Source organism: Rhinolophus sinicus, linkage group LG10, assembly GCF_036562045.2.
Source record: "Rhinolophus sinicus isolate RSC01 linkage group LG10, ASM3656204v1, whole genome shotgun sequence".
Classification (NCBI taxonomy): Eukaryota; Metazoa; Chordata; class Mammalia; order Chiroptera; family Rhinolophidae; genus Rhinolophus; species Rhinolophus sinicus.
In genome coordinates this window covers 96,293,941-96,309,311 of record NC_133759.1, presented here as the reverse complement: position 1 = coordinate 96,309,311, position 15,371 = coordinate 96,293,941, and the positions used below count along the sequence as shown (strand labels likewise).

General features: G+C 36.9%; 1 protein-coding gene across 11 annotated transcripts in view; it reads left to right on the top strand.

Moving 5' to 3' along the window:
- PWWP2A (PWWP domain containing 2A) overlaps positions 1-15,371 on the top strand; it is a 38,610-nt gene that overhangs the window by 13,714 nt on the left and 9,525 nt on the right. For 3 of the 11 annotated variants that reach the window (XR_012489856.1, XM_074313860.1, XM_074313862.1), the window contains one exon: positions 3,845-5,536. Coding sequence is in view for 5 of the 11 variants with exons in the window: in XM_074313860.1 (XP_074169961.1) it covers positions 3,845-5,522 (1,678 nt within the window). In the remaining 6 variants the exon portion in view is untranslated. Of the gene's footprint in view, positions 1-3,844; positions 5,537-10,369; positions 10,478-11,208; positions 11,357-12,664; positions 12,915-14,524; positions 14,645-15,371 lie in introns of those variants that run through there. The other 8 variants (XR_012489858.1, XR_012489860.1, XR_012489859.1 and 5 more) reach the window with 8 other exon arrangements.

Below are 15,371 nucleotides of genomic sequence, written 5' to 3'. Positions count from 1 at the left end.
TGCTGTACAAAGAAGGGGTGGGGAAAAGAGGAGACATACTTTGTGTCTTATTACTCAATTCCTGGAGTATTTGTAAAAAGTTCTTTTAGAAAAAGCTCTCAACGGTTCTAATTAGCCTTCTACTTCCCCACCAATCATTAAAATCTTCCTCTGCTGAGGTCATCCTTTAGTGAGCATTCACATGGAACATAAAAATACCTTCATCTTAGAAAAAGCTAAAGCAAAAGTGCTTGCCAAAAATTCAGATCCTGGGTTCTATCATAGGGGAGAAGGGGGGGGAGGGGGTTGTCTTGTCAGTCAGCCTTGGGGCAGGGCTTAGGAATCTCCATTTTCAAACACCAGTATTGTGCTGAAGATTTCCACAGACCACTTGAGAAATCAGATTTGAGGATTTTTAAGACGCTATAGTTTTGTGGCTACTTTATATTCTTTTGTTTTTTGATTTTTATTGGGTAATATTGGGAAACTGTGTTTCTCCAGGGCCCATCAGCTCCAAGTTGTTGTCCTTCAATCTACAGTAGTACCTCGGTTTTCGAATGTCTCCGTTGACGAACATTTCAGTTTACGAATGCTGTAAATTTTACGGATCTATGGTACCATTAGATAGTAAAATTCATGTTAAGTTTGCAGTTTTAGGGGTTGATTTTAAAGGTCTGGAACGGATGAATCCATTTTGCATTACTTTCTATGGGGAAACCGTGCCTCGGTTTTCGAATGTTTCAGAACTCGAACGGTCTTCCAGAATGGATTACATTAGAAAACCGAGGTACCACTGTAGTTGTGGAGTGTGCAGCTCAGCTCCAAGTGAACCGGCAACCTTTTTGAGAGCCCTCACTCTAACCAACTGAGCCATCCGGCCATGACAGCTCATTGTCTTCAGTCTACTTGTGGAGGGCACAGCTCACCGGCCCATCTGGGAATCAAACTGGCAACCCTGTTGTTCAGAGCTTGCGGTCTAACCAACTGAGCCATCTGGCTGCCCTACTTTATATTCTTAAGGTTACAGCTTCATAGGTTAAGTAGCTTTCACAAATTTGAGCATGGTTACAAATATATTTTGCATGTGAATCCATATATATATATATATATATATATATATGAAACATTCATTTTAGTTACCTGTATTTACACTGATTTCTTTTAAAATTTTAATCAGAGTTGCAACCCTCGAAACTGATTTTACAACCAACATCTCCACCCTCAGTGTGAAACACTCCCATGGTATTAAGTGTTGTCCATGAGAGTGACAGCATGATTACTGAGATGGAGTAGGACATTGATTCCCTTTTCTTCTTAAAGTGATGTATCTTTTGGTCCTTTGAGGAAGCTTTATTATTTAAAACTTTTTCTGCTTTTGTCAATCATCCCCCACCCAGAATTACCAGTTTGTACGTTTTTCCCCTATTTCTTTTGATGCCTGCATTTTCCATTGATCATTACACAATTAAGCGCCTCCCTGTTTTACTAAAAACATTTAATACTTGTATTTTATCTGCTTAAGAGGGAAAGGCAAGGAATAAAAAACCAAATGTGAAATTAATGTTAGCGAAATTCCATGAGGATAAACATTAGATTCCGCAGCTTATTTGATATAAACAACTTTAATAATTGGCTGGGTCATCCTCACATTGAGATTATATGTTAAAGATAGAGAAAAGATCCCCAACTCTAGTTAATTATTAGTTGAAAATAAGATCAAATTACTTGAATGAAGTATATTAAATGAAATAAAATGGCTAGCATGTATTGACCTGGATCCTTTAAGATAGTGTTAATCCATTTTATGTGTGTGAAAGGGAATTCAGAGAGTATTAGTAATGCCCAAGGATACAAGGTTGATAAGAAACAGCTGTGAAACTTTATCTCAAATGTTAAGATGATTATGTTTTAGTTATTTCTAAAAAAGGGAAGGAAATTTGTTGTTTGTTCAGATATGGAAATGTGAAAGTGTAATGGGGACAAAATGATGGCTTCTTATGAATCAGGAAATTTTATTGTTAATACAAATAGTCTTACCTCAAATAAGTTGTATTGTTTTATATAGCTCTAGATTAAAACACAGAATACACCTCTTCTTTGTCCTGTCATCTTGAAAAAGTATTTATTGAGCACCTATATATAAGAAAAGGCTAAATGTCAAAGTGCCTTGCAATTGAGTAGTTAATGCTATGCTAGAATAAAAAGCCACGTTTTGTAAAGTCTAATGGGAGGGTGTCTTTCCCAGACCCAAACTTATGCCACCCTAGGTTAAAAAAAAAAAAAAAAGACTTTCCTCTTCCTTTGTGATTTCTAAGTATTTGTTATAAGTTGTTGGTTTGTAGTAGCCAAGCTAACAAGGCTTTAGGGAGAAAACTATTTAGGTGTTAGATCCAGATATCCTGGTGGTGTTGGCTCTTCCTCTATCCTTGCCTGATTTTAGATGCACCTACCGCCATAAATTACCTAATCTCAAGATTTCTTCTCAAGAAAAGTATCCTGAACCTTTTGGGGGCATAAGGACATTTTAGAGAATCTGAGAACCAAGTTCTCCAGGGAAACAGACATGCAAAACATTTGCACCTGATGTCAGGGGTTCTGCCTGACTACCTGATGCTGATCCTGGGTTCTAAGCACCTCTGCCTTAAAGGACTGGCATTATAATTATATTGTGTTTGATGCTGTTTGACTCAGTATTTAAAATTAACATGTATATGATGAAATTATGTGCTAGTGTGATTTTATTTTTATGTGTAGGAATCTGAGTTTAGTGAGTTTGGTGTAAGGATTCTTAATGTTTAACGCAGGCAGATTAAGCCACAGTTACTTCTGAGTCTACGTAAGAAACAAAGCTATTGACCCCTGTTTTAGAGACTGAGAATTGGTCCTTTGAGGAAGTTTTGTGTTCTATAAAGATTTGTGTTCTATATCAGTACTTTGCAAACTGGGTATAGACCTAGTGTTTTTGAAATCCATTTTATGTGTATAGGATTAAAACAAATCGACCAGAATAGAAAAAAATTATCATTATGTACACATACTATAAGGTTTAAGTATTTAGTGAAACTTGGTTAAGTGTGTGTATTTAATATATGTGTAGATGCATGCATGTATATAAGCATTTTTACTGCATTGCAATGTGAAAGTATTTCTTAACGTGTGATGTGATTTTAAAAAGTTAGAAAGCCACAAGTCTATCTGTCTGCTTTTGAGGTAATTTGAATATCTGAATTTCTAGTTATATATATATAAATATATACATATATGTGTGTGGGGGAGGTGGTGTGGATGAATGGGTTAAGAGTTAGGATGCAAGAGTGAAGGAGCAAAAATCTTTGAAACTTTAGCAATTAATTAATATTACCCAATATTAACTACCCAATATTTTTGGGTAGTTAAGGCTGAATTTATTTTGTGAAGCTTTTGAAAAACTTACAACCAGAGGAAGATTACATATGTTACAAATTTATAATTACATTTATTGGACGTGTTGTGTATAGTTCAGCAAACATAATATCAAATGTTGTTTAATATTAAGGTATCTGGTATCCTTTCTGATTCAAGACTGGAAAGGTCTACTTTAAATAAGTTCAGCTATTCTAACATTGCTTAGAGCAGCCATTTGAGTATTACTGTTTTAAACTAAAATGTGGGACCAATAAGATATGGAGGGCTTTGGGATTTTGGGGGGGAGGTGGTCAGCAGGTGTTGCTCTTTAATATGAAATAATTTTTTGTTTTTGCTCTTTAATATGAAGTAGTGTTCAGGAAAAGTCATGCAAATAAATAAACATTAGGTATTGTTTAAGGAAGTGAATTATAGACATTAACTTAATGACTTCTATTTTTTTTTTTCATTTCTTTCTAAGGTTTGGGCCCCATGGGATCCCTGTGACAGTATTTCCCAAAAGGGAATATAAGGATAAACCTGAAGCCATGCAGCTCCAAAGTACTACATTCCAAGAAGGGACAGAAGTCAAGTGTGAAGTGAATGGTGCTGTTCCCAATGACCCTTCTCCAGTCCCGCCTCCTGAGCTGAGCTTGGCTGAAAGCCTGTGGACTTCCAAACCACCACCTCTCTTCCATGAAGGAGCACCTTATCCTCCCCCTTTGTTTATCAGGGACACATATAACCAATCAATACCTCAGCCACCTCCTCGGAAAATTAAGCGACCCAAACGAAAAATGTACAGGGAAGAACCTACTTCAATAATGAATGCTATTAAACTACGACCCAGGCAAGTCCTGTGTGACAAATGTAAAAACAGTGTTGTTGCTGAAAAAAAGGAAATTAGGAAAGGTAGTAGTGCAAGTGACTCTTCTAAATATGAAGATAAAAAACGGAGAAATGAAAGTGTAACTACTGTGAACAAAAAACTGAAAACTGACCATAAAGTAGATGGGAAAAACCAAAATGAAAGCCAGAAAAGAAATGCTGTGGTTAAGGTTTCAAATATTGCTCACAGCAGAGGCAGAGTAGTCAAAGTTTCTGCTCAGGCAAATACATCAAAAGCTCAGTTAAGTACTAAAAAAGTGCTCCAGAGTAAGAACATGGATCATGCAAAAGCTCGGGAAGTGTTGAAAATTGCCAAAGAAAAGGCACAAAAGAAGCAAAGTGAAACCTCTACGTCCAAAAATGCACATTCAAAAGTCCATTTTACACGTCGATATCAAAATCCTAGCTCAGGTTCCCTTCCACCCCGGGTTCGTTTAAAACCACAAAGGTACAGAAATGAAGAAAATGACTCTTCTCTGAAGACAGGACTTGAGAAAATTCGGAGTGGCAAGATGGCTCCCAAGCCCCAGTCTCGTTGCACCTCTACCCGCGCAGCAGGTGAGGCCCCTTCAGAAAATCAGGGTCCCTCAGAAGGCCCTGAAGAGGCCAGCAGTGAGGTTCAGGACACAAATGAAGTGCTTGTGACTGGTGAGCAGGATGAACCACAGACATTGGGCAAAAAGGGCAGCAAAAACAATATCTCTGTTTACATGACCCTAAATCAAAAGAAATCTGACTCATCCAGTGCTTCAGTGTGTAGCCTTGATAGCATGGATGATCTGAAGTCCTCTATCTCCGAGTGTAGTTCTGAAAGCTTTGATTTTCCTCCAGGCAGTATGCACGCACCTTCCACCTCCTCCACACCCTCTTCAAAGGAAGAGAAAAAGCTCACTAATTCCTTGAAAATGAAAGTCTTTTCCAAAAACGTCTCTAAATGCGTCACACCAGATGGCAGGACCATATGTGTAGGGGACATTGTTTGGGCCAAGATATATGGCTTCCCTTGGTGGCCAGCCCGTATTCTTACTATAACTGTGAGCCGGAAAGATAACGGCCTTCTAGTTCGACAGGAGGCCCGTATTTCATGGTTCGGGTCTCCAACAACATCTTTCCTTGCTCTTTCACAACTGTCCCCCTTTTTAGAAAACTTCCAGTCACGCTTTAATAAGAAGAGAAAGGGCCTGTATCGAAAGGCTATCACAGAGGCAGCTAAGGCTGCCAAGCAGCTGACCCCAGAAGTACGGGCTCTGTTGACACAGTTTGAAACGTGAACATGGACAGCAAGGTAGGCAAGAGCCATTGGAAGGCGCCAGATTGTCTAGTCTAGTTAGGAGTAACTTCTACCGAATAGCTTGGCCAAATTAGAGAGAAAAATTGTACTCTGTTGGCTGCTTTTTAATACTTATAACCATTTTTAGACTGAAGCTAAACTGAACAAGCAATCAAGTTTTGTTTTAAAAAGTGAGATTTTAGCAGTATTTTTCAGTTTTGAAGTCTAAAACCATCCCAAGGCATAGGTACCATAGCCTCCACTGAAAATGAATTTTTGCAGGGACTGTTAATTGCCATTTGTACCTAGTACTGTGTGTGTGTATATACACACATGTACATATGTGTGTGTATATACGTACATACTATATATCTAACACAGCCTGTCACTATGTGACAAAGGTTGCATATTGGATTGCAGTAAGGGCTGGTGAGCTGGGGGGAATAGTATGGATATTTAATGATTACTTGTATTTTAATTAATGAACACATAGCCTTTCCATGTGCAGAATGGCGCACGAGCTTGATATGATACTTAAGTGTTTGACAAAGTGAGATGCTTGCTATTCAGTTGCAGACTGGGGAAATAGCCCAGTATTTGGGATTAAGACTGTCAAGGCTGGCTAGGTCATCTGTCTCTCTCCTTCATCCAATGGGGATTTAACAAAAACTTTCAAACTTCTGGTTTGGGAGTTTAGATAGGTTTGTCTTTGGATATGTAAATAGTTGATTACTAAATTTGGTCAGATTTCTCCTGACTGGTGGTTCCTAAATTCTTAGGATACGTCCTGGTAAATTACACTTTGTGAATTAATTGTCATATGTGTAATTGTTGCATTTTGGATGTACCTAATTTGATAATTAAAAAAAAAAATTTCCGTTTAAGGTATCTGTTTGCAGGTCAGAAAATGAGAAAATGTAATTGTGTAATGCTCTGAAATGTAAAAAAACAAGCTGTAAATAAAATCGACTAAATCCAAATTATTTGTGTGTGTTTCTCAAAAAGCTTTGAAAAATTTCAAGGTGGTAGAAAGTTATTCTTTTATCAGTGTATAGAGGAGGTGAAAAACTTATTTGCCCTATCAATATATCTGAATATAGATAAAATTCAAATAGTGATTGATCAGTATATTAATGAGGTTTTGTAGTATAGAGGTCTGATGCTGCTTCTAGATTTGAGACCCTTCTCCCGCCAGTTTCTCATAAATGTGTGGGTTTTAATTTTTTTACTTTTAGCTTTAATATTTCATCACATGCTTCATTTTTTATATTTGGGTAATTACAACCAGTCTCTTTTCTCTTTGGTCTTCTGCCTCAGGTATCACTGCTTTTGGGACTAGTAACTTAGCTCATTTTTCTACATGGTCCATGTGTCCCTAAGAATTGATTTCTTTTCATTTTTAGCTTTGTATTAGTGAAAAATATATCAGATTTCCCATGGAGGCAAGTTTATCCCAAGATTTTTTAAGTTGCTTTCATGCTTTTTGTATCTAACTTAAATTTGATAATAATGTCATTTGACACTTTTGGAAACTTGAAACTTTTAAAGAGCAACTTTTTGTGGATTTCTAAGTAATCCAATTTGAAATATCTTAGTTGCTATGAGATTAATAATGATGAAAAGATTAATGGAGATTGAAAATCAATAGACTTCTGTCAGCTTCCATAAGGTTATGAACTTCTATGATTTATGTACCGATTTCTGCAAAAGAAAATAGAATATCTTCTGGTGAACTCAGTCAATGCTTTTTGATTATAATAAACACACAATTGAAAAAAAAACCAAGATATTTCACTTGAATGGAACATATTCTTTCCTGCAAACAGAAACAACTATACTATTTTTAAAATTCTCTGATTATAACAGGTTGGAAGAAGTTCACATCGTGATTGAGGGGTTTTAAGGAAGTAGCTTAAAAGATTTTCCAAGTATTTGTTTCAGATTAATGAACTTGTTCAGATATTTTTGAAAGTTTGATATATAAGGTTCAGAAAGATTTAAACAAGGCAGAGCAACAGGTCTAAAATACGTAATTTCAAGGCTCCGTGTAATGATCAGGTGAGTTTTAACAGTGGTTTTGCTAATATAGTTAAGTGCTTTGGCAAATGTGCTCTTGTGGCATAAACCAAATCTGTTTCAGAAGCCATTGGAAAGAAAAAGAAAATAGTCATGATTTTATGTAGTCCATTCCTTTGAGGAAAGGGTTTGAAACAATCACAAATGTGCGTGATCTCCACTTAAGCCAAAAATTCCCTCCATTTTAAGCTGGCAGTCTGGCATATTCCATCTGCAGTTTCAATAGGGAAACAAGTTTTAAAGAACTAAACACAAATCCAATAGCTGCGTATTAGTGTTCTATTCAAAAAGAAATTTCTTAAGCAGCTAGATACATTTGTGGATGGAGATAGAGAACTGGGTAATTGTATCCTTTTCTTTACATTTCTCTTTAAAAAGGTGAAATGAGGCATTTTCTTGTTTTATGGAGATAATCAAATGGGTCATGTTTTTCCCCATGCAGAGAGAAAACTAGGCTTGGGCCAAATCTCCAGTGGTCTAAGAAAAGTGGCTAAAGCAAAGGATTAGCAAGGGGAGAAACCAAGTGGAGTTGTAAAAGCCAAAGATGTCCTTATTCCTAGAATTCTCAGGAGTTAGAAGTGGTAGAGTACTTCGCCCTTTTAGTTTCCTAGAATATATAGGACAGAAAGCTGACTGTTCATTTGGAAGGAATATCTGTGCAACTCACAGTTAGGGAACCGGAGACCTAACAGATGAGGTAAAAGAATCGTACTCTGAAGTCCAGTTGCCTGACTTGATGGTGTGTTTGTATGGGTTTGTAAAGTTTTTAAAATACAGCTAACATATACGTGATTTGATGGGAAAATCTATAAATAGTAATTTTAGATTAGTTCTAAGTAGAATAGACAGGAATATAGATATGAAGGACTGCAGGCAAAGAATTTGGAACTATTGCTAAAATCAACCTGCATTAGTGGGTCTGAGTTTCTAATTTTACAACATACTGAGTTGACCCCTTTTTGAGCAAGTTGTACTTAATATTGTTTATATTGAAGAAAGATACACGTCAAATAGAATAACAATTGGGATTTGGAAATACCTTAGGAAATCTATAATTTGAATTTAAAATTAGCTTTCCCCTTTTAAATTGTAAATTTTTCTATGGTTTGTGCGGCTTTGTTCACTTTTGTTAAGTACTTATAGCAGAGAAGAGAGTGGCAAATGTCTAGAAAAGTTGGTAATGTTTTGATTCAGGATATTGTTTTGATTTGGGCCCAGTGATGCCCTCCATAGGGAATTTGCAGGGAGAATGAAGACCTTATTTCTAAGTTGCGGCAAATTTAGGGTTTGCTTTAGGATTGTATTAAGATGGTTGTTGTTGAAACAATCTCATTGAAATGCCTGGTATGAGCAATTCAGAAATAGAACAAGAGGCTAGTGCCATGCCTATTGCCAGGAGAAAATAAAACAAGCTGCATTAATTACTTTTACCTGGTTCTGACCTAGTTAATAGGCTCTTCATATTCTGTATTTACAGTTTGTATACACTTACTGTATTCATTCAACAGAGAGTGAATAGAATTAAAACATGAAAGCTTTAGCAATGTTATGCTATTACCGTGCTTCCCCGAAAATAAGACCTAGCTGGACCATCAGCTCTAATGCGCCTTTTGGAGCAAAAATTAATATAAGACCCGGTATAATATAATATATATAATACCGGGTATTATATTTTTGCTCCAAAAGGCGCATTAGAGCTGATGGTCCAGCTAGGTCTTATTTTCGGGGAAACACGGTATATTTTGAATAAAGGGATAGGAAGTTTAAAGTCATAGTGATATAGTCTATATATTTTTAGTTTTCCAGGATGTTTCGGTGTCTTTACCACAGATAGTTGACACTGATCAGAAGAGAAACAATTCAACTTTTTTTTTTTAAATCTTTACTCGAGACAACATTTATAGATTCAAGGAATTTTTCCCCCCTTGTGATTTTAGGTGGAAATAATTTTCTCCTTGTCATATTAATAGAACGCTGTAATTTGTTGGGTCTTTTTTTTTTTTTTTTTGTATTTTAAAAATAATTGTCATTAAATATGCCTAATATCAAATTTACCATTTTAACCATTTTTTAGAGTGCACAGTTCTACATTCACATTGTGTATTCATTACCACCATCCATCTGTAATTTGGCTTTTGATAGAAATCTTTTAAGTTGGGGATACCATTATTGTTCTACAAGGTGTTTAGAAATTAAGTCACAGGAGTATTTTTCTTGGTCAGGCATTGGCTTCCAGAATTCCTTCCTAATCTACCTACAGTCCTGCACAATGCTAATGGTGCCCTCATTTTTAAGAACTATAACTGCCTGCCTCTTGGTAAAATTTTTAGGTGAATTAGTGTAACTGCATTTACCCATTAAATACTCTTAAGAGTAGGTTTTAGGTTAAAACTCCCCTCTCATTGACAAAAACAATTGTTTTGGACAATTTTATGAATATGGAAACCATTAAAATTATGTTAGTCATAGAATTAGTTTTCAAAACTTAAATTATTTATATACTGTCACACACTTTTGCTATATTTTCAAATTTGTGTACTGTTTTTACACTTTTTATGTCACTACAATTAATGTAAACAAATGTGCCTTCACACACCTAGGTAACTATTAAAATATAATTCTGAGATCGTCTTGTGTACCACCCTTTGGTAGGAAATACTGAGTCTTTATATTATGTCTTTAAATCCATCTTGTGATGAACTGAATAAAATTTTAATGCATCTAATTAATCTCTGAAAAAACTAATTGCCAAACTTGAATTTTTTCTTATAGATTCCTGTTATTCTGGCACAAATTAAAGATTGGTGGCGGGGAGGTGTAAAAGGAAAAGAAGAAACTGTAGACTCAAAAATTATCAAGATTTATCAAAATAGTGAATTTGTGAGTCAAATTCTCATTTTCCAACTGAATAAATTAGATGTTTGTAGTAGACGTTGTCTAGCTTACGGGCTTTCTTCTGTTGGACACTTTAGTTTGTAAAATAATTTTTTAAAACTTTGATGTTGAAAACAGGCCAATTTAAAATACCATGTCTTTAACACTTAGTTTAAAAACGAATTATTTTTTCAGCCTTCCTTGTGTCATAGAATGTGACAGTACACCTTTTATTGCCTTAGAAATCTGAAAGTTAACCAGAAATTATGATTTAAAACTTCTATTTTTTTTCTTAGTGTCAGTATCTAGAAGGAAAATCAGGTACTCTATAACTAAAGAATTAAGCTTTCTCACACTAAAAAACTTGTAATTATAATGCAGATCAAGTTTTATCAAGAACTTTTTAAAAAAGGTAAAAATTAAGGTAATTTTGTAATTCTCAGTGTCTTCAGTTCTGTCCAACACAAAGATTCACTTCGAAGCTGTAGAAAAAGCTTAGAAGGAATATAATCCCCCCATCCCCATAAAATGTAACAATTTGTTTTTGGCTTGGGGAGAGTGTTTTGTAGAGATGTGAGGATCGTCCTGTTCAGTGTAAAAGATATGAATTGGATAGTTGTGGGTCTATAACCTGCCAGTGAGGCCGGTGAGTAGGGGCATTCATTAACCTTTTGGCACCAGTAGCGCTCCATCTCAAGCTTCTATTGAGCAAAGAATCATTCTCTTCCACTTTTCAGGTGCATGGTTGAAAGTACAGGCTCTTGAGCCAGATTTCCTAGATTCAGAGGCTGACTTGGATCTGTCCTGACAAGCTGTGTGATCTTAGGCAGGTTACTCAATGTCATCATCTGTGAAGTGAGGAAAATAATAGCACTTACTCATAAGGTAATTTCTCATTTAAATATTTAAAGCAATAAAGTGCCTGGCACAAGACTTATAAATATCATTATCATAGCCACCACTTTCCATGTATGGCATAGAAATTTCATTCTGGTAGCTTTTGATATCTTTGCAATATACATTCAGTATAAATGAAAAAAATGTTATAGCAATGTTATTCTTGCCTGAAAATTACAATAATCACAAGATGATGGTCCATAAATACCTAGAAGTAGGTATGAGCGAGGCATTTGTGGAGGGCAGCTGGTTTGGAGGTGAAGGTTGAACTGCATTAACATTTCAACTCGTGCCCCATTCATTTAGGTATCACTTAAATTCTAGGAGTCTATTACTCACTGATTTCTGCTCTTATGCCAAGTACAGGGCCTGACATGGCAGAAATGATAGTTTACTTGTGAATGAATGAGGAAGAGTGATTCTGGTCCAGACATGATGTACTAATGACCAGTCAGTCACCAGTTCACAATTCCGACATCCCAGACCCTTTCAGACAGGCATGAGAAGTGTCTGAGCTGGTGGGGCGCAGTGGAGTCGAGGTCCTCTTAGGAGAGTTTTCCAAGTATTAGAACCACACAGCTACACGTGTTAGCTTTTAAGTAGTGGAAAGGAGCTGACTTGCACAGATGCTGTGTTTGCCTGGGACCCTGGCATTTTATTTCAATACTTTGCCAAATGGTGAGAAAGTGGACTTTAATTTGAACATTTTTTTTATTGCTGTTGGTATGATTAAGTAGGAGACTGTTTCTCCTTTCTAGGAAGGAAATACCTCATATTCCAAGGTCTTGATGTGTGTGCGTTGTGGCCGTATTTCCCAGAGGGGCGTCATTTTTACCCATGGCTCACTTTTGAGATGCTGATTATAAAGCTGTGATTTCCCTCCAGTTTGGCTCTTAGCAGGGCGTTGGCTGGGAGTGTCACAGCTTGGTGTGTCGGCCTAAAACCCTAGAAAAATAACTGGTTAGAAAAATAGTACTGAGGCTAGAAACCAGAATGTCTGTTGTAAAACAAGGTACTGTCTATGCTTTTTCCTGCTTGTTCAGGTTGCATCATACTACATTGTATAAAGAAAAAAGTTATATTGAGTATTCAGCAAGATAATAGGTACATGTATATAATCTTCATTTTTTTTAAACTGGTACGAACATTTTTTTTTCGAACATTTTTTTTTAAATTGGGGAATATTGGGGAACAGTGTGCTTCTCTAGGGCCCATCAGATCTAAGTAGTTGTCCTTCAATCTAGTTACGGAGGGCGCAGCTCAGCTCCAAGTCCAGTTACCGTTTTCAATCTTTAGTTGCAGGGGGCACAGCCCACCATCCCACGCGGGAATTGAACCGGCAACCTTGTTGAGAGCTCGTGCTGTAACCAACTGAGCCATCCGGCCACCCCTCTGGAAGCTCAGGCCGCCCCTCTGGAAGCTCAGCGGCAGCTCGTCTTCAATCTAGTTGTGGAGGGCGCAGCTCACTGGCCCATGTGGGAATCGAACTGGCAACCTTGGTGTTATGAGCGCTGCGCTCTAACAAACTGAACCATCTGGCCGCCCAGTATAATCTTAATTCTTTAGTTTTTAATTCTGGGCTTTGCTTTAAGAGTGTGACCTCCTCTGCTTTTTCATGTACTCCGAAAGGGAGATTGAGTGTTAACTTACCTTGTTCTGATTTGCCCTCATGTGTCTGCTGCCTCTCAGGAATAGTTGCCATTGTTGCACATAAGCTTTCTCTTAATGGGCAAAATAAGTAATTTCCAATGAAATCACTGCCTTTCACGAGCATGTCCCTACATTTATGGCATCACCATCGCCTTCCAGCTTTTCTCAATGGATCCTGTATGTGTGGTCAATTTCAAAGAAAGATCTTGAGGCCCTAAAAGCATTGAGGGAGGGGAAGCTCATCTTAAACATTAACACAAAAGACTCATGAGCCAAGCTCTGTGGCCCAGGGACTGGTATGTTAGTTAATATTTTACATGGTATTTCAGGGGCTGGAGGGGAACGCACAGGGAAAGATCATTCTTCAATGCAGCTTCTTGATTCTTGCCTAGAATGGGGAAGGAGATTCTTTAGAATGATTGTTGAAACCTAACAGGTTTTACTTAACAGAGGGAGAGGTTCAAAAGAAATTTTCTCCTGCAAATTCCTTTTCTTCTTGGTGATTGCTGTTGGGGTATAATAGTATATTTAAGTTTTCCCATGAACAAAAGGGTATATAACCTCATTTAAGAAAATTATTCTTTGAGTTAAAATTAAAAGGCGGGGAGCGGGTGGAAAAAACAAACAAAACAAAAAGTATGTTTATAGATCAGGTGTATAAACTTGCTCCTTTTCAATGTCAGGAAAGCCTTTTTTTTGTTGTTTTGATTATATGCTATTGCTTTTAGCATTTTAAAAAGAACTATTGTAAGGACTGAATATCATCTAAATCAGTGACCCCAGAGTTAACTACACTGATGGGATAAATTGTTTATTTGTACTTAAAGCAGGGAATTAAGCACACAAGCAAACACGTTTAAAATTAAGGCTTAAAATAGCAGGCTTTTTTTGAATTATGCTTAGTATTTGTAGTCTGTTCTGAAAGCCTCACTGAGAAAGCTTATCTTGTCAGACTTATTTCAAGCAGGTACTAACTCATGCATTAACTGAATAGGTCCTGAATAGTATGCACAGGTGCTCACTGGCCTTAGAGGAGAAAGGGATTCAGGCATGTTTGGTCATTCTGCAAAACAGGGTATCGTTAATGTAATACAGATAGGGATGATGACTTCAGCCCTTGTTGAATACTGAGATCAGGATTACTTCAACGATAGGCGAGTGTTAGTCTAGCCATCTTTTGTCAGGAACATTACTTGTGAGTGAGTTAAGCATTGGAGGGGCAGCACCTTGGCATGTGCCTGAAGGCATTTTGCTGCTGAATTGACTTGGGCCAGAGAGTGCCCTCTCCTGGCCATGGCTGGTGTGTACACACCTCAAGTCTTTTCCTTCAGTTTAGTACTAAAGCTTCATATTCTGTGAAGCCAGCAAATTATCCAGACTAAATAAATTCATTAGGAAAATTCAATTGAATTTTGGTCTTATTTTTAAATTTTTTTTTTGGTAAAATGGATTAAAAAAACTCAAATGACTGCTCTATTTTTGTTAACTTGGTTTTTTCTACCATAGGTCTCAACAAATGGCAGCTATTACATCAGACAGTGACGAATCCTGCTGCTCCCTTACAGTGTCTGACAGACCACTGTGGATTCAGACTGGGAGCATTGAAGTTAACAGTGAAACGGGCAGGTCTGTCTGTGTTAAGCCCTGCCACAAAGTGAAGAGGGCATCATGTCATCACTTGATCATTCCCAAAATAGATTAGGCTAGATGTACAATAATCCACCAGTTCTTTTTCCTTAGTTTTCATTGACCTTGGTAGCTGCATATATACCTTGTGTGAGTGATAGTTTTAATGAGTGAAACGGACTTTTCATTTGATGTTACCTGCTGTGCTAAAAAGGTAGAGCCAGCGTCCTTTGAGCTTCCATGAGTTGAGAGGAATTTCTCCTATGGTGGTAGAAGTTGGGATTGCAGAATTATGTCAAATAGTACCTGAGCCTCCCTGGACAGTCAAATAGTGGATTTCTTTATCTTTTTACTATCTCAGTCTTTGACACTTTTATATCCATACTTTAACTTCTTAGTTATTAATGTATACATAAGAATATATATTCATAATGAACATATATTCTTAGTGAATTAACCTCAGAACCATTTGTCATTTACATAAGGCAAGTCAAAACCGAGGGTAGCATAAGAGAATGCTGAAATGTAGTTGTAATTATTTAAGTACACTTATTAAAACCTCCTTGGATAATGCCTGAAAGGCTTATATTGGGCTCCTATACAGTAGGAAACGTTTAGGGATTTCTATTGTGCTGCTTTTGAATATGTGATCTCTGCTCCCTTGAATTAAGGCGGTTGAACCCTCTGGTGTTTGCAGCTAGTGAAGAGCTGTAATTGGGTTGTATCA